The 25,798-nt window shown below is 40.3% G+C and overlaps 1 protein-coding gene across 21 annotated transcripts in view; it reads left to right on the top strand.

The window, feature by feature from the left end:
* The window catches only part of mapk8ip3 (mitogen-activated protein kinase 8 interacting protein 3), a 37,469-nt gene that overhangs the window by 9,347 nt on the left and 2,324 nt on the right, over positions 1–25,798 (top strand). For 2 of the 21 annotated variants that reach the window (XM_074697611.1, XM_074697613.1), the window contains 28 exons: positions 976–1,126; positions 3,867–4,089; positions 4,172–4,274; positions 6,493–6,611; positions 7,433–7,444; positions 8,952–8,969; positions 11,455–11,512; positions 11,680–11,832; positions 13,124–13,181; positions 13,359–13,510; positions 13,599–13,655; positions 14,000–14,170; positions 14,567–14,726; positions 14,899–14,949; positions 19,347–19,436; positions 19,522–19,671; positions 19,761–19,926; positions 20,177–20,374; positions 21,179–21,356; positions 21,453–21,572; positions 22,375–22,455; positions 22,552–22,619; positions 22,706–22,854; positions 22,950–23,121; positions 23,218–23,331; positions 23,836–23,874; positions 24,315–24,479; positions 24,660–24,806. In XM_074697611.1, coding sequence (XP_074553712.1) covers positions 976–1,126; positions 3,867–4,089; positions 4,172–4,274; positions 6,493–6,611; positions 7,433–7,444; positions 8,952–8,969; positions 11,455–11,512; positions 11,680–11,832; positions 13,124–13,181; positions 13,359–13,510; positions 13,599–13,655; positions 14,000–14,170; positions 14,567–14,726; positions 14,899–14,949; positions 19,347–19,436; positions 19,522–19,671; positions 19,761–19,926; positions 20,177–20,374; positions 21,179–21,356; positions 21,453–21,572; positions 22,375–22,455; positions 22,552–22,619; positions 22,706–22,854; positions 22,950–23,121; positions 23,218–23,331; positions 23,836–23,874; positions 24,315–24,479; positions 24,660–24,806 — 3,323 coding nt within the window. The remainder of the gene's footprint in view (positions 1–975; positions 1,127–3,866; positions 4,090–4,171; positions 4,275–6,492; positions 6,612–7,432; positions 7,445–8,951; positions 8,970–11,454; positions 11,513–11,679; positions 11,833–13,123; positions 13,182–13,358; positions 13,511–13,598; positions 13,656–13,999; positions 14,171–14,566; positions 14,727–14,898; positions 14,950–19,346; positions 19,437–19,521; positions 19,672–19,760; positions 19,927–20,176; positions 20,375–21,178; positions 21,357–21,452; positions 21,573–22,374; positions 22,456–22,551; positions 22,620–22,705; positions 22,855–22,949; positions 23,122–23,217; positions 23,332–23,835; positions 23,875–24,314; positions 24,480–24,659; positions 24,807–25,798) is intronic. The other 19 variants (XM_074697612.1, XM_074697614.1, XM_074697625.1 and 16 more) reach the window with 14 other exon arrangements.

Raw genomic sequence — 25,798 nt, forward strand, 5'->3', positions numbered from 1 at the left:
CATCTTTCTGTCTGCCTGCTCTGCTTGTCTGCCTCTTCCTGCAAAAATAATGCAAAGAGGAAGCATTTGTAAAGATATTGATTGTGTCTGCTTTGAAGGAAAAAAAATATTTTAACTACGCAGAGTAAATCTATGCATGTCAATACAGAAAGAAAAAAAATGATGATGAAAACAAAGTAAAGTAGAAAATCACTCAGACTGTCACCAACACTTTAGTCCTACTTTAATGTTATACTCCCTTTCAGCAGACTGTCTGCTACAATTTGGTGTTAGTTGCAGGTTTATACGATAATTTGTTTCCTGACAATGTTGAAAATTATAATGACCCAGTACATACTTCATGTTCAGGAAATTAGAATCCAGAATATTGCCAGGATCAGGGTCGTACTTTTACATCATCAGAAATTATGGTGACCTTGTCTTGTATTGTTTTGCAAAGCAATCTGACCATTTATGGTGGAGTTAATTTAATCACTTTTTCCTTATCTCATTTTAAGCATTTCCTGAAAAATTCATCAAGATCCGTGCATTAGTTTTTGAGTTATGTTGTTCACAGATAAACAGGCAAACGCTCCTAAAAACAGAACCTCCTTAGTGGAGGTAGTTAGATATTCAGTAACTTAAAGAAAAGGGATTTGATAACAACCAGCTGTCGCTCAGAACTACAGCACCAGGGGGATGAAAGATTGAGAGACACAGCAATTGTCGCCCCACAAAGATTGTGCTTTAGCTTATTGAGTGATCCATCCTGACTCCATCATCTGAATCCAAAGTTATCAAGACTATTTCCTGAAAAGTTTGACCATGTTTCAGCATTCAGAAATCATCGTCTGGTTTGTGTGCACCTTGCATCCTCTGCATGCCGGGACAGGACACAGCCCAGCAGAAGAGAAACTGATGAACCTAAGAGATGAGTTATGAAGACTCACCCTCACCTTTCTCCCCTCCTCTCTGTGTGTCTTTGTTTTCTGCCAGCAGCAAAGCGGAGCGCCCGCCATCATTGAGCCTGTACCCAAGCGGCGAGGGCATGGTACGTGGGGGTCTCGGGGGGGCTAGGATGGTGCCCGGGAAAGACATCTGGCAGGTCAGCGAGCTCGGTCGGTCTACCTTACGCTCCGCCTATCAGGTGGGACAGACAGCAGCCCTGTCCTACTCCACATCCAGGGGAGTGGAAAGGGGAGGGGCCAGCCTTGCTACTGCCCGTCCTGCTAGCCACACCCACACAGACCACCCCCTCCACGCCTGCTTGTGTCACTTTAATATTCACATCACCAGTAATCTAAGCTTTAAATCAGATGTTTTAAGGTTTACACGTTGACTCAAGCAAGCAGGGGGCCATGTTTTCCCATGAAGCTTTCTTTGGTCCTGTGATTGTATTACCGTGTGATCGTGGAGCTTCTGCCATGTGTCCTTCTGTTTACGTTTGAGCCTTTGTTTTATAAATGTATCTCTATGCTACTCATTCTGTTTGATGGCATATTTCCCCCCAAAATGTATCTATCTGTGAGAGAATCAAACAGGTAAGACAATAAGTGGACGTTGTAGATTTCATGTTGTTGCCTTTTTGAAACTTCCAGAGAAGAAGTAGAAGTTGATCGACCAATTTGTTATCGGTATCAGCCTATATATACTCATTAGCTGCCACCATTTTCAGAGGATCTTGAACGAACTTTCAAGACCCAAATTATATATTTTTTCCCTGACTATGTAAACACGAAAACTACCAAAGAAGAGTGGACCCTCGTCTTTTTGTCTCTTTTCCTGTTTTTGATCCAAAAAACAGACAAAATGTACTTTTTTGACCATGTTCATCTTGGCCGTTGCATCCTTTGATCCTTTCCATGATCGTCTTTTCTCACAATCAGGCCTCTCTTTCTCTCTGATCTACCCCGACACATCATCTCAGATTGTTTTTGATTTGTTTTACCAATATCGATATTGGTAAATATCAGTAAATCAGCCATAACAACAATATTAATACCGAATATCGGTAGCAGCCAAATTTTCATATCGGTGCATCCCTTTTTTAAACGCAAAAAATAATCATATTTACGGCTTACAGCTTTACACTGGTTACCTATATGAATATAAACCTGATAGCAGGGACAACCACATAGACAGAGGACCTGGAACGAGGGATGCACAATAAATCGGTATCAATATCAGCATCGGCCCATGTTGGTCATTTTTTTTACGTATCGGTATCAGCTGATATGTTATTGGTAACTCGCAAGACCCAAATAATACTGTTTTCTATGACTTTGTAAACACCAAAACTACCCAAAAAGAGTGGCCTTTCCTTTTTTATGTCTCTTCCTGTTTTTTAATTTAAAAAAAACAGACTAAACCTACTTTTTTTTGATCGTGTTCATCTTGGGCACTCCATCCTTAGATCCTCTCTATCGTCGTCTTTTCTCACAATTGCACCACTTTTTCTCTCTGAACTACCCCGACACATCACCTCAGGTTGTTTTTGTTTTTTTTTCTTACCAATATCGATATTGGTTAAATCAATTAATTGGCCATGAGAACAATATTAATATCAGTATCGGCCCAAAATGTTCATATCAATGCATCCCTAGTGTTCCGGTTTATTGGGTTCATTCTTTCATGAGCCGACACTTCGCTTCATAAAATGCAGAGGTTTTGTTCTCCTTAGACCAGTGGTTCTTAACCTTGTTGGAGGTACCAAACTCCACCAGTATCATATGTGCATTCACCGAACCCTTCATTACTGAAAAATATAATATGAATTTGACATAGGTATATGTTTTTTTACTGGTGCACAAAATGAACCGTGCCTGAACATCACCTTGTTCCAAGAACACAACCAACACAGTGCATAAACTCACAGCAAATTACATACCTGCAAATCAGTGTGACTTCTGCTGTTGGCTTTGAGAGACCAGTTCAGATATGTGTGGCTTCACCTTGGCAAGTGCCACTTCCTTTAGTTTTGCTGGTGCGAGATGATAGTTGCTAAACTTGGCATTGCAAATCATCCAAATAGGAAGCTGATACATGTGAATCCATGTTGTACATATTCGTCTGACCACTTTCTTTTTTGGCCTATCATAGTTAATATGGATTAAAATATGGCCAAGCAGGGTGTTTCATCACAAATTGGCACAATGAGTCAGGTGTGTCTTGCAGCGGAGGCTCCACCAAACCCCTGAGACCGACTCCCTGGACCCCTAGGTTTCGATCGAACCCAGGTTAAGAACCACTGCCTTAGTCCTTAAGTTGAGAAAGTCCACGTATGAAGTAGTTGTTGTACTTGCAACACACTTTTTCAGCCTGTTTTTATGGGACATTAGAAGACACTCTGCTGTATGAAAAATCCTCTTCAAAATAAAAGCACAGGATTTTTTTCTGTACTTTTTTTTTTGCCCAAGCAGAGTCCCACGACCAACTTTTGGGTCACAACTCGCCAGTTGAGAATCACAGATCTAAAACTACCAATTAGTGACTTAGTAACACTTAACATGTGGTGTTAGAAATTTATTTGTTAGATAATAAGAAAAAAAAACAGACTTGATGAATCAGACACAGTAAAGCTTTGAGTTCAGAAAAACAAATTTCAGTAGCAAAGTTGATCTCCTATCCCCAAAACTGGAAGTTCAAATAGTCTTCAACGTTCTATGTTTCCAAATTGATGTAAATAATTATAGTGATGATAAAGGATCTGTTTTGGTAAAACATATTCAACTTTAAAGAATAAAAAAATCTTAAATAAAGTCTGAGGTAGCTCCAAGAAACTTTCATATGTGGAAAACACCTGACCATGTCTCCACTGTAAAGTTCTGACATTTACTTTTTGTCTCCTGCTCCCTGTCGTCGTCTCATAACCATCAATCGTCACCCAGGAGGATGGATCAGAGTCCGACTCAGTCGCAGCCACACCAAGCAGCACAGGAAGCAAGTCCAACACACCCACCTCCTCTGTCCCGTCCGCCGCCGTCACCCCAATCAACGAGGGCTTCTCAGAGTTCGATGCTATGAGAGCCGGGAACCGCAGGAAAAGTGCCAAGAGGCTCAGCCGGAACATGGAGGTGCAGGTTTCTCAGGAGACAAGGAACGTCAGCATCGGTGAGGCGACCTGAAAATTGGCACCAGAGTGGTCTAAAGCTTATCAGACAGGTTGTTCATCTGTGTCTGTTTTTCCCTCCAGGTATGGGAAGCAGCGATGAGTGGTCCGAGTTTCAGGAGATCATCGACTCGACCCCTGAGCTGGACATGTGCGTAGACCCTCGAGTGTACGGAGGAGGAAACAGGTGCAACAAAGTGTAGCTGCATCACATGACCAGCAGAAAATGACACTTTCTGTCAAAACCATCAGGATTCATTAAATCAGACTCACAAGACGACAGGAAGTGAAGCAGCAGGCTACGGCTGCTTTCATAGAAGTCCAGCCCAGGCTAAAACAAGCAAAGTGAACATAGTTTCTTGGATTAATTTTTCGTTGAAATTGGGTTAGGTTACAGTCCGGATGTGTGCAGGTTTGTTGCAATTTGGCCCAAAAAGGAAGTTTTTCTTCCAGAACAATGCTTGAAGCAGTTTCTAAATCCATAAATGTTCCTTTAATAATAATTATAATAACTGTATTTTTATATTTATATAGCACAAGTCATATGAACCCAGACAATACAAGAACCATGTAACATAAAATAAGAGCATGAGGACTGAAATACAGGCTAAAAACATAAACTCATTACGAAAAAAAGAAGAAGAAGGGAATCAAAGGCAATTAAAAACAAAAAGCAGGGCAAAAGATTTAATTATAATGATGATAAATTAATACATGATAATAAAGTATTAACAATATTAAAGCCAAGATAAATCAGAATAACACACATGAGCAAAGGATAAAACAATTAAGGCCTAAAAGGGCACAAGTGAAGGGATTAAAGTGAAACAAAGATGAGTCACAGATAAGATAAAATCTGAATAAAAGTAAGTAACTACAGTAACTACATTACAGTTTTTCTCCATTGCTTTGGTTCATTTCTCAGATCAGAATTTAAATTTTCAAAACTACTCGTTCAATCTTCACATCATTGTGTCACTTGTTCACATCGAAAAAGCATTTTCTCATTTCTTTAAACAAGTTGCAAATGATTCTGTATAATTATCTGCTGTTTCCTACATTATCAGCTGCTTTTGTCATGTTGATCAAAATGGATTATCATGGGTCTCTGTTGAATAATCTCACTCCCCACAATATTTGGTCATGAGTTCATCACAAAAGTCTTTACATGCAAAAAGGTTGAACAAGTCATCATCAAATGGAAATGTGTGAAGCATCAGATCAACCACTGATCAACCAGTTTTCTGAAATAGCTCAAAGTTTCATCTCATGAACCATCAACTGGTCAGTCTTGTCAGTCCTGGTCATCTTTGTGTACTTTCCTCTATACAGACAGTGGAAATTTCCTGTAAAGGGCAATAAAGATCTGTCCGGCCATCCCAGGTTAGTTGAAGGATGCCGCCAAAAGCTGGGAGAAAAACTGTGTCCTCAATCACTCAGACTTTTTGTGCACAGAGATCTTTGTTGTGATGCGGATGAGAATCTGTGGCTCAGCAAACAGGAACATAAGGAGGTGAAGGAAGACTGCACTGATCTGTAATTTCCACAGCACTGCATGAACAGTTCTCCCTAAAGAGACTGATCTATGTTCACATTTCTATTTTTTTTCTTTGTGCTGTGCAGCTCCTTCTTCTCCTTTCTGTATCAATGATGGGGTCAGTCAACAAATCACAGCACAAACAGTGAAAGAGAAAATGTGAATATTGTCCAGTCTCTTGTAATCCATCTCCCACACACACTAAGATGTAACTTACAATTTACAATACGTTGATGCTGACACGTTCACTGGCACAGAAATTTACCTCTGAGTGATGAACAAAGGATTTTGAGCAGGAGACTGGCTTTTGCAGGTAATCCATGGTGCTTTGTACCCTTTACACACTGTTGTGAGAAATGCATTTACTGTTTTGGAAATGGCGAGGATGATTCAAGAAATGAACAAAAGCAACTGAGAAAAACTGTAATATGTCAACATAACATAGAAGAAGTAAGTAAAAGGATGGATTGACTTAAAGTAATGGGAAATAAAAGAGAAGAGAAAGGCTCAAAGACAGTAAAGCAAAAACTAGACAAAGAAGAAAATGAATTTTAATGTCTCTGATGAAGTTCAGAGGTGAAAGTTTGAAGGTTATTTTGGGCTGAACTCAAAACACTTGTGATGCAGTATCATTACACAGCATGGCTTTAATGTGTTGTATTCTGATTAACTTAAACCAAAACAGACATTTTACTCTTTTGTTGTTTACGATTCAGAAAGCTCTTTGATCTCGGCTTTTTCAGCTACTTGGAATTTCTGCTTGAGCCGCCTTATCGTGTGTATGGCTTTGATGCTGTTTACCTAACAGAAGTCTGAGTTCTGATTAGTGATATTTCTTTATTCTTTCTGTTTGTTTCTCATTTTTCAGCCCGTCTCAGGGCATTGTGAACGAGGCCTTCGGCATCAACACTGACTCTCTCTACCATGAGATTAAAGATGCCAAGTCGGACATCATCGGCGATGTGGATGCAGGCGCCGAGCTGCTAGGTATGAGCAGGACTTTGACATCTTTTTGCTCCAACACTGAGCAGTAATTTTAAAGCAGTGTTAAACTGATCACTTCAGAGGAAACGCACAGAAACTGTTTGCTCCGTCGTCTCCTCCTGAAGTCATCACTGCTCACCTTGAACTGAAGAAATCGAAGCTGGAGATCTGTTCTCCTTCCTCTGTCAGAGTTTTATTTCTCACTGATGCCAGAGGAAACGTTGCCCCAGGAGAAGTGAAGGGCAGATGCATGTGTGCTTCACACAAAGCCAGTTTTATTTTTGCGTGTGCTGCAGGGTGTGAGCTCAGTGTGAGTGTGTGTGAATGCACCGCTGCACGGGCTCTGACTTAACGACTGTTTTGCATGGCTGAGGCAGTCGACACACCATGCCAGCAGCTCATCACTGCGTCACTTCCTGAGAAAACTAAAAGTCCTTCATTGGCTGTGTCCCAAACCCCACATGCCCAGTTATGCAGTTTTACTTGTACTGTTTAGTTTCTAGTTCTTACTTTTGTTCCCTTTCAAAGTAAAAGGATCCTTCAGTATAACCCATCATGGATGGTTTTAAGTTAATTTCTGTAATTTTTCCAGATTTTGTTGCAGTGTTATTCTTACTTTTAGACACGTTGACAGGTTGTGCTGAATTTTATTTCTTTTTCTTTCTAATATTAGATTCTGGTAGTTTCTGGTTTTGATTTGTTGATCCTGATTTTGATCAGAGCAGAAATTTAAGGGAGATTTGACTCGACTTCTTGTCCATCTGCTAACCTCTCACCCATTTCTGTTTTTCCCTTTTATGTGCTTCTGCTGGTGACACCCATAGGCGAGTTCTCAGGTGTGTATCTGAGCATGCGTTTGTTTTTTCTTTTATTCTGTCCACTCCTCTCTACTCTTCAAACTCAATCAGAGCTAACAGATCATAAAAATTACAACAAAGAACAATATTTTTTTTACTGCTTGTAGATCTTAAGATTTTTCCCCAACAGAGTCTGGCGGCAGGCCTCACGTCTCCACCCTATACCCTCGTAGCTGTTAGTCTCTCGTTGAGGCCAGGAAACTACCTAATCTTCATTCTTAGGCAGCAGCAGACACTGGAAATTTCCCTTATTTTCAAATCCAAAACTTGACAGGTCTGCCTATCCTGCAGACCTAAACCTCCACTATCAGGCTGGAAATAAGATGAACAATTTCAAAATAAAATTGCTTTCCAATCCTGGTTTATAATTAATAATGTATGCCTCGAGTAGCAGCAGTATATTTAAAAACAAAATCAGAAAGTCACTTCTAGTTCACAGTTTTAGTCATTTATGTATAACGCGCTGAATCCTGAATCCTATTTACACACTCCAACACTTAATTCGGTCACAAAGAGGAGATAAACTCTTAAGTTTGAAAAAAACCTGCTGATGAAGCTTAAATAAAAACAAATAAAAGGCACTTCAATTTTATTGTTTCATCATCATTTATAGGGATGGGTACTGAATTAGGTACTTTTATAGGTACCTAAATACATCCTTGTGACTGTGAGAGAGTAGAAGAGTATGCAATTTTCCATACTGGACACGAACACAGCATTACAAGGTTATATATTGAAGAATAAATATGTTAAAATGAAAAAATGTATATATTTTATTATTAAACAAATTGATATTTTTTTACCACATAAACACACAAAAGTACCAAAAATTGTTACTGTTGAGTACCGAAACCAATTGCCAGGCACCGGGCATCTGTACCGTAACATCTCAAATGTGAAAGGTACCCATCCCTAATCATTTGTCTTAAGCATATTAAGACTAACAGCACATTTATGTAGTGTTGTTGACGTTTTTACAGAGTGGTCAGCTACCGTTTTCTCTGTGTGAAACGAAATGTTACTATTTCTGGTCCAAACGTGTAATAAACTACATTTCCAGGGCTGACAGCGGAGGTTAAGATCTGCAGGACTGAGGCTTTAGAGGTGAGGTCTGCAGCCAGACCCTTCTCAGATTTTGATCAGTCGGGTCATGTCAAACATGCCTCCTGGCTTCCTTACTTTTTAAAGTCACGGTGAAATCATTTTAATGTTTATTAAAAACCCAAATCAATTTTCCTAGATACAAATATGAAGTCCACTCTTAGAAATCCACTCTCTTTGGGACTTTTTCCAATGACACTATGATCGATCGTCTGTAGAGTCAGGACTATTTTCAGGCCTTCACTTTGTTGCAGTGCCAAACAGCAGCTTCTGCTCTTTGTCAAACTTCAGTCAATAAATGCTTATTAGCATTTTCTCTCTCCTCTCTTTACTTCCTGTCCCTCTCTTCCTCCTCTTCCTCCTCCTCCTCCTCTTTTGCCTCCAGTCCGTGATGATTTCTTCGGTAAGGCTTCTTGCCAACACTCATGCTCACGTTTGCTCGTCCCGTCATTCCCTGACCTCCAGCTTTCACATTCTCCTGCTCCCCTCTTTGTGTTTGTTTATTTCAGTGGCTTTATATTTACCTTTACTAATCCCATGCTGAATTATGTTGTATGATTTTTGATTGAGGGCTTCCTGTTGGTTATAAAAAGACACAACAGGCCTCTTTCAGCAAAATCCGCTTCAGATTTTTCTTAAATTTGTTTTTGAAAAAAATTCAAAAACTTTGCCGTTAGAGCTAAAGGTTGTATGATTAAAATAAAAGTTGAAAACATTTATGTGTTTATACATGCATTTTGATATTTATCCCAGAGTGCTCTGCTGCCTTCTCATGGTTTGCTTATTTCATTTATAACTATAATGTATATTAACAAACATGTATGTGTGCCATAGTTAGCAAAAACACTAGCTTCCATCTGTAGTCCCAGGCCAGATTTTAAAACAGATAACATAAAATTAATCAAATAAAACTAAAGATGAACAAAAAAAATCTTACAGTCTTTCGTTAACTCAACCCTTGGTGAATTTGAGAATCTTGTGAAAACTGTGTGAGAGGGTTTTTGGTGAATGAGTATCAGTGATCACTCCTGGAGAAAGCTGATGGTGAATCAGGAGAGCAAGACTCAAGTCAAAGTCAGTTTAATCCAATCCAATCTACTTTATTTATGTAGCACATTAAAAAAAACAATCAAGTTTCTCAAGGTGCTTCACATTAAAACTCAAAGAAGATGATCAATAAAATAAATTAGTTAATTAAAATAACACATAGAAGCCAATGAGAGCCATGAAAACAAAGGAGTTAAGACCATAAAAGATATAAAAGGACAGAAATGACACAACACATGGTGAAGTTTTAAGATGCAATTTAAAAGTCGGTAGGGTGGAGGATGTTTTAAAAAATGACTAAAATGACTTCTAAAATAAATGGGAAGTTGGGCTGAACAGTTTTGGAAAAAAATCTAACTGTTATTTTTTTGGATAATATAAAAAAAAGAATAATATAAAATAATATTTAAAAAAATATGAACCCTCATTTTTTATTAGTCTCACACAAAGTAAAGTGCAAAAATGTAAATAAGACCAAATCTCTGGCTCAGTCATTGAAATATGTCAACATGTGGAGGGCACTTATTTATAAAACGAAAAACAAGTGTGTGAACATACATATCAAATGTATAAAAATCTGACTGATCTCTCATCTGTAACAAAACACAGCCTAAAGCGCAGAAATATAAATAAAAACAATTTTTGTTCTCAACCACTGAAATATGTAAATGTGTAGATTGCACTTCTGAAATGTACGATAAAACTTTTTTTTTAATTGCAGCCTTGTATTACATTGCAATGTTGATTTAAATTTGATTAATTGTTTAGCCAATGGAGGGATGCCAGGATCGGGGTGACGTGGTCGTGCACCTGTTAAAAAACGAGCAGCTGCATTTTGGACTAACTGTTAGCGTGCAAGGGAAGCCTGATTTACACCAACATAGAGCGCATTACAGTCGTCCAACCGTGTAGAAATAAAAGCATGAATCATTCATTCAAAGTCGTTGAAAGATAAAACCAATTTTTTTCTTGCATGAAAGCCTGAGGTGATAAAAACTGGAACAACTGAATTTATTTGTTAATCCAATTTAAAATCACTGTCAACCTTTACACCAAGATTTAAAACAGGAAACGCCTCTGTTCGCTTCCAGTAAGTTTTTTTTTCACTGTAAGCTTTACAGGCATTAGAGCACAAGTGATATGTGTTAATGAGTCAGATTAATGAAAAGAGTGAAAACGTCTGATCTCCAGAGTCTGGGTGACACGCCTGCCTCTGTTGTGAGACTCAGCTCACATTTCACAACAGTTTCCTCTGCAGACAACACGATCCTGAATCTTTGATGTATAAAACCCTCTTTGCTTTCAGTGTTTGTCTGTGTTTACACGTCTGCTTTTCTCCTTTTTCCCCTGTGTTGGTAAATTCTGCTCAAAGCTTTGTGTGCTTGGCTTCTGTTGCACAGTGCTTTCTGCCTGCATGTACAAACGTCAGTTAACCAGCAATAAATCAGGTTTCCTTAAAACATGTACGGGCTGAGTGTGAAAACAATGGTTTCAAAAGATAAAAACCTTGATTCAGACTCAATGTGTGATGTTGACAGACTGATGTATTTAAGGGGAAGGTTTCTTGCAGCTACACTGTGTGAAAATGACCTCAGCAGATCTTTGACACAAGAAGTGAAACTCTGAAACCTTCCTCCTAAAATCAAACAACAAACCCACCACCTCAGTCTGGTTTATGCTTCATGTTACTTTATTCCTAAATCAGTCACACATTCATTAATTTTCAGTTATTTAATGTTTGTCTTTTGATGAAAAGAAGAAGAGTTTTCATCATATTGGTGTATTATTTAATGGAGGCTGTGTGCTGCGTGTGAAGAGTAAGAGAGACTTGGCTGTTTCAGGGATGGGGAAGGAGGTGGAGAACCTGCTGACGGAGAACAAACAGCTCCTCGAGACCAAGTAAGAGGAGATTAATGTCAATATTAAGCCATGATGATGTGCAGTAAATATATTGTGCAAGAAAAAGTGTAACGTTTGTTTCCCCGCTGCAGATCTAACGTCTACAGATACAACCACTTATCACGAGTGAACACATCTGAAGGACTCTCTGTTCTTTCTTTTTGCAGAAATGCTCTGAACATTGTGAAAAACGACCTTATAGCCAAAGTGGACGAGCTGTCGGGGGAGCAGGAGGTGCTGAGGGAGGAGCTGGAGGCTCTGAGGCAGTCCAAGAACAAAGTGGACGCCCGAGTGAAGGAGCTGGAGGAAGAACTCAAAAGGTGAAAATCTCACTCAGTCGCTCTTCACTGTAATAAAACAGCACGCTCCTTTTTTAGGTGTTTGAGAAACTTGCTGAAAGTAACAGACAGGGAGACTCAAACCTGCAGGAGTGAAAGGAGGAGGACAATAACCTTCATCCCTCAACACAATAGACTGAACTGTCGAGGTGTAATCTGAACCGCCGTGACCCAAAATACATCCTGACAATAAATGCTGAACATTCCTGCACCACATCAGCTTTTTACCTCACAGGGCAATAAGCTGGATCAGCTGCATATTTATTCATGTTTTCATTTTGTGTTTTGAAAATAAAATGTAGCGCCAACAGTTTTTCCTCCTCACTGTTGCACATCACATTTTACACCTCAGGTAGATGCATTGCTGTGTCCAATTTTGTTAGTCTTGAAAATATTTCCTAAAAAGAAAACCAGGTCTGAAAACAAAACTCTGTTTTTGTTGTGGATGGCTTCTTGTTTTCTTCACACTCCTGTAATTTCCTGGATTGATTGTCTGAGTCAGTGTCAGGAGGAGCAGCATCTTCTACTGAGTCGGCTCAGAATTTTTTCAGATGAAGTAAATCTGCTCATCTACTGATCTTATCTTGTCCTTTTTTTACTTATTTATTTTTGTTATTTTGTTTTTGTTTTTTTATTTTATTTTGTTTAATTTTGTTTAATTTAATTTTGTTTTGTTTTATTTTATTTATTCCTTCATGCTATTTTCTTTTATGTTATTTTATTGTATTTTTTCTTTCATGTTATTTTATTTATTTATTTTATTTAGTATTTTATGTTATGTTATGTTATGTTATGTTATGTTATGTTATGTTATGTTATGTTATGTTATTTTATTTTATTTATTTTATTTTATTTTATTTACTGATCAGGATAATCTAGCATTTTTAAAAACAATTCATTCAATTCAGGTCACATCTTCTTCCATCTTCAGGATCTAAACATTTCAGAAACCAAACATGAAATAAATGCAAACAAAAAATCAGGTAATAAAAAATTAAATCTTCATAGTTTTCTCTTTTTCAGCTTCTTGAAAAAGTTTTTCCTATTTTTTTTTCCCAAACACAAAGTCCCAGAAACCCCACATTCCCTGTGAGCACTGGGGTTTTCTACCGTGACATTACGCTCAAAATCACTAGAGACTAGACTCTGAAGTTTTCAAAGTAGTTTTATTTAGTTGATTTGTTGAGCAAAGTGTTATAATCTGTTGATGATACAGAAGCCCTCAGATGTAAATTAAAGCTGTGTAACGCTGGTTTGGGGTTTTGTGCTGCAGGTTACGAGCTGAGGCTCTCGGTGCGTCTCGAGACTCTAAAGATGAAGGAGGTGATGATGTGAGTAAAACAACTCTTAACACTAACTTTTCATCCTACAAGTAAATTTCCTGATCCTCAAAATAAAAAAATGTTATCTTGTTTTATTATGTAAGCATGCCTTTTAATTTTTCTTGTTTGGGTCACGTTTCTTCATCTTCTTACATTTTTCTGTAATCTGTGCCCTTGTGTGCCCAGTTCTCATCGCCCATGCAGGACGGTGACATGACCATGACGCAGCGGCGGCGGTTCACTCGTGTGGAGATGGCCCGAGTGCTGATGGAGAGGAATCAGTACAAAGAGAGGCTGATGGAGCTGCAGGAGGCCGTACGGTGGACAGAGATGATCAGGTTCAATGAATGAAAGATGACAAAGTGTCTTTGATTGCAGTGAGATCCTTCTGTTCTGTCCTTTCACTCACACTGTCTGTCCTCTCAGAGCGTCCCGAGAGAGTCCTCCAATCCAGGAGAAGAAGAAGTCCACCATCTGGCAGTTGTAAGTTTCTGTTTTCCCTGAACTTCAACACTGAAAAATTTACTAGAAAATTTGCTTGAAACCAGGATAATGTCTTAATTCAAGTAACTTTCTCTTGTGCCATTGGCAGATTTTTTTTTTACTTGTTTCAAGCAATTCAGAGCTCATTTTTGTCTTTAAATAACTTGAAATAAGATATTTTTCTGGACTGCTCAGGTGAATTTGGCTTGTTTTAAATCTAAAAAGACATTTTCTACTGAAAATAAGACAAAAACACTTCAGAAGATTTCAGATATTTTTTTTCAGTGAAATATTTACGTGAATAATGTGATGAAACAAACCTCTTCCTCTCTTTCTTCCTCCAGCTTCGCTCGTCTCTTCAGCTCATCCGCCAGCCCGCCGCCCGTCAAGCGGCCGTACTACAGCGTCAACATCCACTACAAGTCTCCTTCACCAGCCGGCTTCTCCCAGCGGCGCAGCCACACCATGTGTCAGATCTCCACCTCCAACCGCACGCTGGAGTTCTTCCCTGAGGAGTGAGCGCCTGATTTGTTTAACTAAACACTGAACCTCGTCTCACGGCCTCACACTTTAGTCTGAGCGCCTGGTTTGTTGCTTGTTTGCTCGCTTGCAGCAGCTTTAGAAGCTGATGCTTCTGGCTGATTCTTCAGCAATCAGCGTTTGAAGTTTGGTGTGTCTCATATCCTAATTGTACTGGCAGTGAGGCCTTTTAGGTCGTAGGGTTTGAAACATGGATGTCTGAGCTGACTGGGAGTTTAACTCACGCTGGTAGCACCTGCTGCAGCTTTTCTCTCCCTCTCCTCACACCTCTTCCTCTCTGTTTCTTGCTGTTGGCTGGCCGGCTGCTAACGCTTCGCTCTTCCTCTCTTCCTCTTCTTCTTCTTCTTCTTCCCTCCCTCCGTTGCTTCCAGACTGGCGAGTAACGGTGTTGCATCTCTCCTCAGCGACTCAGCACTGTTGGCCCGCAGAGAGCAGCGACGTGAACAGTATAGGCAGGTCCGTGAGCACATGCGCCGTGATGACGGCATCATGCAGGCCTGTGGGTGGAGCGTACCATCCCGCTTTAAACAGGTATATACACATAAACACACACACTAACACACACATTAACCCTACATGCTCAGAAATACATCTGGACCCTGAGTGACAGCCTCAGAGTGAACTTTGAAGCCAGCAGACTCTGAAAGCTCAGGGGCTCAGGGTGTGCTGGTAGGCAGGTGGCTCTAACTCTGGTCTCCCACAGCCTGGAGGTCAGACGGACAGCGCTCAGGACAGCCCGCTGAAGAGACAACAGGCAAGTGAGACCGACAGAGTGCCAGCATGCGCATTTACGGCTCCTTCTCCCCTTTTTAACTTCCTCTCTAAAGCCCGAAACCCAGAACAAAAACAGAAGATAACCCAAATAGCCTTTACTGTACTGTTCGAACATGGAGGTGAATTTATCCTTTTTTAAGACATGTTCAGATCTTAAGGACTCTGCAACCTGGGAATGCATGAGAAAGAAAAGATTTTTTTGTTTTGAGGCATGATTTTTTTAAGAGTAACATTTCAGGACTGCATCTCTCTGAGGAACTTTTTGTTTCTCTGCGTATGTTTCTTCAACCTTTAACCTTTAACCTTTAACCTTTGACCTCTGTCTGTCTCAACCTGCCCGACCTGACATGTTTATTTTATCATGATTTACTAAATCCTGCTTTGATATGAGTCATTTTTTCAAGGAAAAATCCACTCCAGAACCCTTAAAACTTTTCATTGTCTGTTAATAACATTAAGGTAGGGGAAGGTATGAGGCTGAAACATTATGCACGATCATCCATGGAAAATAGACGCTCATTCCAGCCCCTGAGCCAAACTGACGACCCTCTCCATCAGATTATTCTGTCCCTTAATGTCTCATAGTTACAGGATATGTTCTTCACAGCTCTAACCTAGTTTAACACCAGAGATATGGTTATATTTGTGCCACCAGAAACTGAATTTGAATTAAAGGGATGGTTCGGCTTTTTTGACATGAACCTGTATGGCATCCTCATCTGTAGTTATGTACATCAGCACTGTCTTACCCCTGTCAGCGTCCTGTGACCCTAAATCTGGTGCGGTTTTGGTCCAGACGAAAGTAGTCCAGCAACATGGCTGGGGTCACGGAAATAAAGCGTTTTTCCTCTTAAAACAAATTGTGTTCAAAAGAGTGATAAATTTGCATCACAAAACTGCAAACCGGAAAAAAGTCAAGACTCCGACTGTGCCTCGTCTCTCTCCACCCGTTCTAACTCCATCCGACGAATTTTAGCATCAGTATATTCGGGTTTATAAAGATATCCCCTTGGCTCTGTGCTAAATGTAATGTTATCTTCATCAGTGTCGTAGTCAGAGATGTTATCGTTAACTTTTTTAAGTTGTTATGAAGGTGCCAACGCGCGCCGGTCAGCTGGATGCACCTCGCGGCGCAATGATACGCACTAGAAAGTAGTGCCAAGCGATAACGGAGTCTGACTTTTTTCCAGTTTGCAGTTTTGTGATGCAAATTTATCACTCTTTTGAACAAAAATTGTTTTAAGAGGAAAATCGCTTTTTTTTCGTGACCCCAGCCATGTTGCCGGACTACTTTCGATCTCGGGTCACAGGACGCTGACGGGTAAGACAGCGCTGATGTACATAACTATAGATGAGGATGCCATACAGGTTCATGTCAAAAAATCCGAACTATCCCTTTAAAATTCAACTCTTTTTATACTTTAAATTCAAAAACACAGAATTCAATTTAAATTAACAAAAGGCAGATTCAGGTTTACGATTCTGCTCCCGCCCCACAACCCCGAAAGGGATAGCCAGTATAAAAATGAATGAAATCACATACGCGCCCCTCACCACCCGGAGTTTAAAATCGAAGATGGCTGACCCCCATTCTAAACAGTTATCAAGCTCCTGTAATAATCAGTTCATAAGCACTTCTGACAAATGTTTGTAACTCTAAATCAGCCGTATACATAGTATTGTTCAACTTATATTTGTAGAAATGCTGTCACAGTGTTATTTACATCCCTCGTGTGGTATTTGTGAACTAAAACGCAGGGCGTGCTAACAACAGCTAACACAACAGCCCTGGTACGTCTGCACTTTTTTTTTCCCGACTTAACACTGATTTTGAGAAGGCGTCACTCCCAGTTCCCTCTTCCCAGGTTAATGGAACTCATCCCCACAGGAGGGTCCAGGGACATGTAGAGGGTGTCTGTGAATCTGCTCGATAAGTCTCCCTACAGCAGGGGTGGGCAATTAATTTTTACCAGGGGCCACATGAGGAACCTGAATTGTGTCAGAGGGCCACCAACTTTCTTCCATCGTAAAATGCTCTAAATTAAATATTTTGAATCGTCGGAACTGATTATCAGAAGAATAAAGCACTCTGTAAATGTTTATATTAGGTGATGTAAAATTGTGGTGTATAGGTCAAGTAGAAAAAAACAAAACAATTATTGAATCCTAAAATGAAAGAGAAAATGTCTTAAGTTTTCGTCTTTGTCAATATCTGTCATACATGAACTCACTTTTACCTATCGAGAGTGCTGGCAGACTGCCAACACTCCTGAATATGGAGGGAAGCTCCCATTTTTTAAACCCTTTCTCCAGCTGTTCTCCTGGCTTGTGATTTCTCCTGATAGTCCCCAAAATTTAAGTATGCTTCTGTGAGCTCTAATATTTTACTAGGTCAAATCAAGTCCCGTACTTGGGCGTTATATCGAAAACTCAGAAACCATCCACCCCCCTCTCTTAGTTGGTTTGATCCAGAGACGCTGCAGGAGACCTCAGAGACAGAGACAGATAACGGTGCAGCACTTGTTGATGAAGACTTTATCAGAGCCTTAGCTGTTTCCTTTCTTTTTTGGAGAACTTTGACATGACATGTCGTGAGTTAGACTAACGTAGCTCTGCTCTAACGCAGCATCCTCTCCAATCAGGAAAGAGCAGCGTGAATTTTATAGTGAGAAGGCTGACTCTAAAATAGTGAAACGCGTATCGTTGTACTGAAGACAGTGCCGTCGCGTACATGCGCTGCGCGTGTACCAACGGCACTCTCTTGCGGGTTTGTAATAGCACACAGAGGAGGGTGGAGGAGACTGACTGAGCCAGTGAAAGAGAGGGAGAATTCAATCCAAAATGTCTTGTTCAGTGCCTGTGATAGATGGAGTTTTAAGACATATGCACCCGCACGAGTTTTATGTTTATGTTTATGATTGGCCTCACGCGGGCCGGACAGGGACGTACAAAGGGCCGGATGTGGCCCGCGGGCCGTAGTTTGCCCAGGTCTGCCCTACAGGCACAAGGTTATAATAGTTAACTAAAAACGAAACTAAAATAGAAAATTAAAATTTAAAATACATTACAGTTAACTCAAACTAACAAAAACTAGAAAAGAAAACAAAAACGATAAGTAAACTAAAACTGTGTCTTGTGTTCACAAAACTAACTGAAACTAACCAAAAATATAGACAAAATGTCCTTAGTTATAGTTTTTGACAATATTAATAGCCTTTAGGATTTAAATTAATCCGACACATTTTCCCAACCAATTTAACGACAGTTTTAGGCAGTTGTCAGTGCCACACAGCACCATCATAGCGGCGTATAGGGACGTGCTTGTTTACTGCACTGACTGGCTGTGCGCTGTGCTGCAACGAAACGTAGTGGAGCAATGAATCAGAGCAACTGTAAGAGTTTAATTGTTACAGAGTCCAAGTTTTTATTTATTGAAGCTCATATTATATTGTTTTATATAATTTATGTTAATATTATTTTTATGTTATTTTTGTCAACATTATTTTATATAATTGATGCTTATATTTATTATACTAAGTTTATATTATTGTCATGTGTTTAAGGCAGCAGACAACAGTTCAGTATCAGCATTGACTGAGCAGTGAGCACTATGTTGGACTGGAAAATAAACAGTATGACAAAATATTTACTCTGACCTTTTTGAATCCTGCACCTGGTTAATAAGGTATGAAAAAACTAAAAATAAACTAAAACTAAGCCTTGGTGCAAAAATCAAAACTAAATAAAAACTAGAATGCCCCTCTAAAATTTTTTAAAACTAAACTATAATGGAAAATAAAATGTCAAAACTAACTAAAACTAAACTAAAATGACAAATCCAAAACTATTATAACCTTGCTACGGACACAAGATGACATAATGGTCGTGCCACTCTGAATTGAAATTAAATTTTAAAACTGAATCTGCCTTTTGTAAATTGAAATTGAATTCTGTGTTTTTGAATTTAAAGTATAAAGAGAGTTGAATTTTCATAGGTGAAATACAGTTTCAAATGCAATTAAAAAAATATGATTCAATTAAAAAAGATAAATTCAATTTCAAAACATAAAATTCCATTACACATCATGCTTTTTCAAATTTGATATTTGAATTCAAATTCAGTTTCTGGTGGCACAAATATAACCTCATACAGAGAAGTCTGAAATGAAGGTCTCATTTTGGTGCTGGGGTTCAGGAGTGGATTCTTTCTTCATGCATTTTGTCCAAATATGTTCAAGCAGAGAGCAGTTACTTTGGAAAGAGGCGAAGGTGATTCTTGTTGAGTTTCCTTTAATGGACAAACACTGGGTGCAGTAACTCTGGAGAAATTCTCACTGCTTTGTTCGTCTCCTGAGCTGTTTGTGCGTCTGTTTATAGACCACCACTGAGAAAGAAGACAACCGCATGAAGAACGTCCCTGTTCCAGTTTACTGCCGTCCTCTGGTGGAGAAGGACCCCAACAGGAAGGTGAGGGCTCATTTCATCCACATCCTGTAGTCCAGGTGTAAATTCTTCCCCATGATCTTATTTTTTCATCAACATGTGCGTGTAGTTGTGGTGTGCAGCTGGCGTTGACCTGACAGGATGGAGGGCCAGCTGTCAGGAGTCTCTGCAGACCAAAGCGCTGACCGGCAGCAGCGACCCGCTGCACGCCGAGGAGGATGGAGAGAAGAAGAACCACAGCTCTCCAGAGAAGAGGAAGGTAGGATCACAACAGAGGACGTGTTCAGTGTGTTTCTTTCAGAGTTTACAGCAAGCATTCATGACAGAGAGCGTTTTATTCCCACACAGTCAAAGGAGCTGCAGGAAACGGACACCATGAGCAGCCGAGTGTGGATCCTCACCAGCACACACTCTGCCAGTAAGGTGGTGATCATCGATGCCAACCAGCCAGGCTCGCTGGTCGACCAGTTCAACGTCTGCAACGCCCACGTGCTCTGCATCTCCAGCGTCCCAGGTCAGACAAAAAAAACCTCACATTCAAGACTTTTTTTTTCTTTTTGTCACCCACATTTAATCTTTCTGTAGTCTGAATGAAACCAAGCCAATGATCTTTATGTTTAACTACAAAAACACCAGTAAGACCTTCAAAAAGGGATAACTAGAAAAGAAATGTAAATTTTTGGGATATTTCGTTTTCAGAACATAAAATGAATGATAAAGTATGTCTGGGATATAAAAAAACAAACTGTGTGTGTTTGTAACAGCCGCCAGTGAGAGCGACTATCCAGCAGGTGAGATCGTGTTGGATCCAGGAGACGGAGGAGCAGGAGGAGGTGAAGACACCGGCAGCGTGGAGGGCATGCTGGCAGGAATCACTCTGGTCGGCTGTGCCACCAACTGCAGTGTCGCTCAAAGTAACTGTTCGTCTCGCACAGACACACCCATCATGGACAGAGGACAAGGTGTGTGAATCAAAAACCTAAACTTGTTTTATCTCCAGCTGAGTTTTGAGTAGAGACAGTCTGTTCTAGTACGCACTGCAGCAACTGATTCTAAGTTTTTATGTCCTATTAAAAAAAAAAAGTCTTATTAGACTAAATATGAGCCACATTCATACGAGGAATCTAGAAAATGTCTTATTACAAGATTAGAGATGAAGACAACGAACTAAAGATGAGTTGCTTGTAAAAAGTAAAATAATCTGCAAATTGTATAAAACTATTTTCTTGTTTCCTTTTTTGACATTTTTTGGCAAAAGAAGCAAAATATTTGACTATAAATAAGACACTTAGGCAGGTGGTTTAGCGGTTTGGGTCGCGTTGCGTGAGGTTCACCCGGTTCGGGTTTGAGGGATGGGTATCGAACTAGGTACTGTTATTGGTACTGACTGAATTCTGTCAAAAGTACCGGGTTCCGATTCATGTAAAATCAAAAAGTACCATGTCCAGGTACCTGAATGCATCCTTGTGACTATGAGGAAGTGGAAGAGAAGCCAATTTTCCATACTGTATTGTTTCATATGTGAAAGGTACCCATCCCTAGTTCGAGTGCAGCCCTCGGCCTGTTTCCCTCATGTCACTCCCCACTCTGGCCCGCTTTCCTACTCTATCCACCATCCTCTCCTCTATGATTAAAGGCATAAAAAGCCCCTAAAATAACAAAAAATAATAGATAAATAAAAAATAAGACACTAACTCCTGCTTGAATTTCAGTTTATCTGGTGTAAAGGTGAAATATTTGAAACTGTTTTGTTTTTTCTCTTTCAGCCCCAACCGCTCCCCCCATGAATGGGAAGATTCATCCCGCTCAGTCGGCTGAGGAGGCCACAGAGGCCACTGAGAATCCCGAGTCAACAACCGGCCACGCCGAGCACGGACCTCCAGGACCGTTCACTGAGCATGTCTTCACTGACCCCCCGCCTCGACTCACAGACGCCTCTGACAGGTACGAAGACTTCAGCACGAAGAGGATCATCCGCAACCCGAGGAACTGCAGTTTTTGGCCAGCTTTGGTACTAAAATGTGTCTTTTGTCCCCACAGGAGCAGTGGTCAGTCCAAAGAGGAAAGTTCTCAGCCTCAAGAGTCAGAGGACTCAGGGAACGAGAACAAGAACTTTACCAGCGTGGCCCCCACCATGTGGCTCGGGGCCCAGAACGGATGGTAAGAGGGTCACAACGGCTGAAACAGATCCATGATATATACAAACACAATCACTGCCTCCCCTAGCTCAGATCACTGCAAAAAAACTGAAATCTTATCAAGTGTTCTTGTCTTTTTTTTTTAACTTTGTTTTTAATTTCTTTATGGGACAAGACATAAATAGACAATACAACAGAACCAAATACAATAAGACAAGCAGCAGGCAGGGTCATTACAGGGTCAACAACTCATGGGACCAAATTAACTTCTGGTGCAATTAAGAAAAGAGTATTTAGAGAGAAAACACTGTTACTGAGTATCATATTGATTCACCTCCTATACAGCCGAGACAAAGAATAAATCAAACAATTTTTCCAAAATGGCGAAAGCACTGGGCAGTCCCAGAAAACTTTTTTTTTCTTGTTTTCAGTAAAAATTTTGTTACACTGTATATGAGCTACATTCAACTGGTAAGTCCAGAAAAACGTCTTGTTTCAAGTTGTTTTAAGACAAAAATGAGGTCAAGTAAAAAAAAATAATATGCCAATGGAACAAGAAAAATTTGCCAGAAACTTGAATAAATTCTTAATATAAGAAACTTTTCTCTTGTTCCATTGGCAGATTTTTTTTACTTGTTACAAACAATTCAGACCTTATTTTTGTCTTTGAATAACTTGAAATAAGAAATTTACCTGGACTGGTAATTGTAGCTCATATTAATACACCTTCTACTGAAAATAAGACAAAAACACTTGATTAGGTTTCAGTATTTTGCAGTGGTGGAGGAGTATCTCAGAGTCTCTGTCTCCTTCTCTGTGTGAAGGCTCTACGTCCACTCAGCGGTGGGAAACTGGAAGAAGTGCCTCCACTCCATCAAACTCAAAGACTCCGTGCTCAGCCTGGTGTAAGTCAAGCTCACAGTTCCCCTCTGATGTACACAATAAGATTTTATTTTCATGTCGACCTGCTGCTCCAACACTTGGTCTCTCTCTGACTACAGGCATGTTAAAGGCCGAGTGCTGGTCGCTCTCGCTGACGGGACCCTCGCCATTTTCCACAGAGCTGAAGGTACCTCATTTTACACACTTTAGACAAAAGTTTTCTTTGACTTTATAAAGTAGTTATATCTTTGGGTTGTGTGTGTTGGTGAAAAGACGGGCAGTGGGATTTGTCAAACTACCACCTCATGGATCTGGGTCGGCCCCATCACTCCATCCGCTGCATGGCTGTGGTCCACGATAAGGTCTGGTGCGGCTACAAGAACAAGATCCACGTCATCCAGCCCAAGAGCATGCAGATCGAGGTGAGTCATGAATCTGAAAAGTTATCTGTGAGTGTGTTAAAGTTTGGATCACATGTTAATTTTCTCCACCCTCTGTTTGTTTTAACGCTCTACAGAAATCTTTCGACGCCCACCCTCGCAGGGAGAGTCAGGTGCGGCAGCTAGCGTGGATCGGTGACGGTGTGTGGGTGTCGATTCGGTTAGACTCAACTCTGCGTCTGTATCACGCACACACACACCAGCACCTCCAGGACGTGGACATCGAGCCCTACGTCAGTAAAATGTTAGGTGAGAGCGTCTGGGATAATTTTGGAACGAATCCTTAAAACAGAAAAGTTGTCAGACATGTTTTTCTGTTATTTTAACTCCTGTTGTTCTTCACAGGGACTGGCAAATTGGGCTTCTCTTTTGTGCGAATCACGGCTCTTCTGATTGGTGGGAATCGTCTCTGGGTAGGAACAGGAAACGGCGTGATCATCTCCATCCCACTGACAGAGAGTGAGTCTGATTTATCTCAATTTATTCACACTAAAAAAGTGGGTCAAGAATCAACTCTCTGCTGGAGAAAACATGCTTTTTTGTTGTTCCTGCAACAGAAAAAAATACTAATCAGCTTGGTGGTCTAAAAAAATAAGACTGCAAAATTAGACCATGAGTAAAAAATATATTAAGGTTTTTATAATAGGATTTGAAATTAAAGCTCCTGTTAGCTGATTATAAAACACACAGCTTTTTAGCAGGGAGGTCTTTTCCTCCAAGCAAATACTTACAGTTAGCAACCCAGTTTACTGTTAAAGTTCAGCAGAAACAGCTTCATCTTTTATTAGCTGACTGAACTGACCAATTAGAAGCCTCCAGTCCTCTCTCCTCTTTATCTTCGTCCTCCTTCACCTTTCTCCTCGTCTTTCTCTCCATCCTCGGTTTTTCTGCCTCCTCTCTTCACTCTACACCCTAACTGTCACTGTCCCCTCTCTCCTCTTCCTCTTCCTCCTCCTCCTTTAGCCGTGGTCCTTCACCGGGGTCAGCTCCTTGGTGTGAGGGGTAAGTGGGAGCACTCCTTCTCTCCCCACTGTCGTGACCTTCATCTTTTTGCTTTTTTTTTTTTTTGTTTTTTTAACCCGCCTTCAAACCTCGGTGTTCCCTGAAACAGCTTCTTCATTTCTGCAGACTAAAGAGTTCAGATGTGACAAACACTGAAACACATCCAGCTCTGAGTTAGTCTCTCTCATCTGTGATCATTTAGCTGCAGGACAGTGATCATATTCTGGATTTGATTTGATCTTTTGGTTGATTTGCATGATGTTGATCTTAATAATGTTTGCATGCAGGCGTTTAAGTTGAGTTTTTTTTCTGGATTTTCTTAAAAATCTCACTTTCAGTTGATGAAGTGTAAATTTTGTAAAAATTCTTGACACCAAGGATGACTTTTTGCAAATACTCCTGGTTGCAGTTTCTAACTTTGCGGCTCCCTCCCCCTTCAGCCAATAAGGTGTCTCCCACGTCGTCTGGAGGAGTGATCCACGTGTACGGGGACGACGGCTCAGAGAAGAGCACCGGCAGCTTCATCCCGTACTGCTCCATGGCTCAGGCTCAGCTCTGCTTCCATGGACACCGTGATGCCGTCAAGTTCTTCGTTTCAGTACCCGGTAGGCATGAAGCAGATTTTCATTTTCAGCCATCTATACTCACAAAAAAACACTCTGAAGCTGGTAAAATCAGACCTAACTCACAGCTCTGCCTGTCTTCTTTTTTCAGAGTAATTCCATGAAAGAGAGGTACATCTCCTCGTCTTTAACCAGTTTATGATTCCTGTGTGTGTGTAACAGGTAATGTCCTGGCCACCCTGAACGGCAGTGTGTTGGACAGTCCATCAGAAGGTCAGGGCTCAACAGCGCCCCAAGAGACGGAGGCCCAGAGTGTCCAAAACGTGCTGGTGCTGAGTGGAGGAGAGGGATACATCGACTTCCGTATAGGTGAGTGATCAGGACACTTCATGAAACACATAAATATAATCTGAAAAGTGTGACACTGTCAGTTGATTATTGATATTTCTGCATGTTAACACTTTTAACTATTTGGAATATTTATAATGAATAGTGGGATTATCAGCCTACGTCATCAGAAAGATGTACACACATCTTGACCGCAGAGGCAGCATTTAGCTCCATTCGTTTAGACCAGTTAGCTTTTTTAAACACTAAATTCAACCTGTTATCAGCATAAAAATGTACGGTTGTTCTGTGGTCCGTTTTAAAAAACAATACTTTACAACGTCTATCAGGTTTTGACCGTCACAGAGCAACCGGTGTTTTGGAGTTAATAGCGACCATGCTAAATGGTGACTCTCAGCCGACAGTATCATAGACTGTATACAGAGTGGACAGCGTGGCTCCGCCATTGGTTTTGAAGCCAAAATACCCCCGTCACAGGCGCAGCCATTGGCAGCAGTTGTGCAGCCAGAGTCTGTGCAGTAGAGACTGTGAGGGATTCTGGGAGAATCTGAGTGGAGCTGGGTGACAAAAAGAATGATCATTTGTTTTTTTTTTGAGAGTCTAACCACCTCTTGACTCTACCTCCAGACATATTTTACAATCCCCCAAAAAAATACACAACAACGCCAGCTGTCAATTATTGTTAAACTTGACATAAAGCCACGTTTTTAACCTTTTATAACTAATAAAAACAAAACTTTTCTGAAAAAAAGAGAACTTGATTACAAGACAGCCAATTAATATTGTTAAATCACTACAAAAATCGGACGTGAGAAACATTTCTAGGGGGTGTATTAATTTTTCAAAGTTTGACCACAGCCGATCTTGAAAGACTGGAGAGCTTGACTTTTTGACCTATACTGTAACCAGCCACCAGAGGGCGCAGTTTTGTGGCAACCATAGTATAAAACATGGACGTAGTCTCACCGACGTCACCCATCTATTTCTGAAACAGAAAATGAAGCACATTGGCT

The sequence above is a fragment of the Halichoeres trimaculatus genome, unplaced genomic scaffold (genome assembly GCF_033239565.1).
Source record: "Halichoeres trimaculatus isolate MK-OKI-2021-1 unplaced genomic scaffold, fHalTri1.1 fHalTri1_scaffold_20, whole genome shotgun sequence".
NCBI classification, from domain to species: Eukaryota; Metazoa; Chordata; class Actinopteri; order Labriformes; family Labridae; genus Halichoeres; species Halichoeres trimaculatus.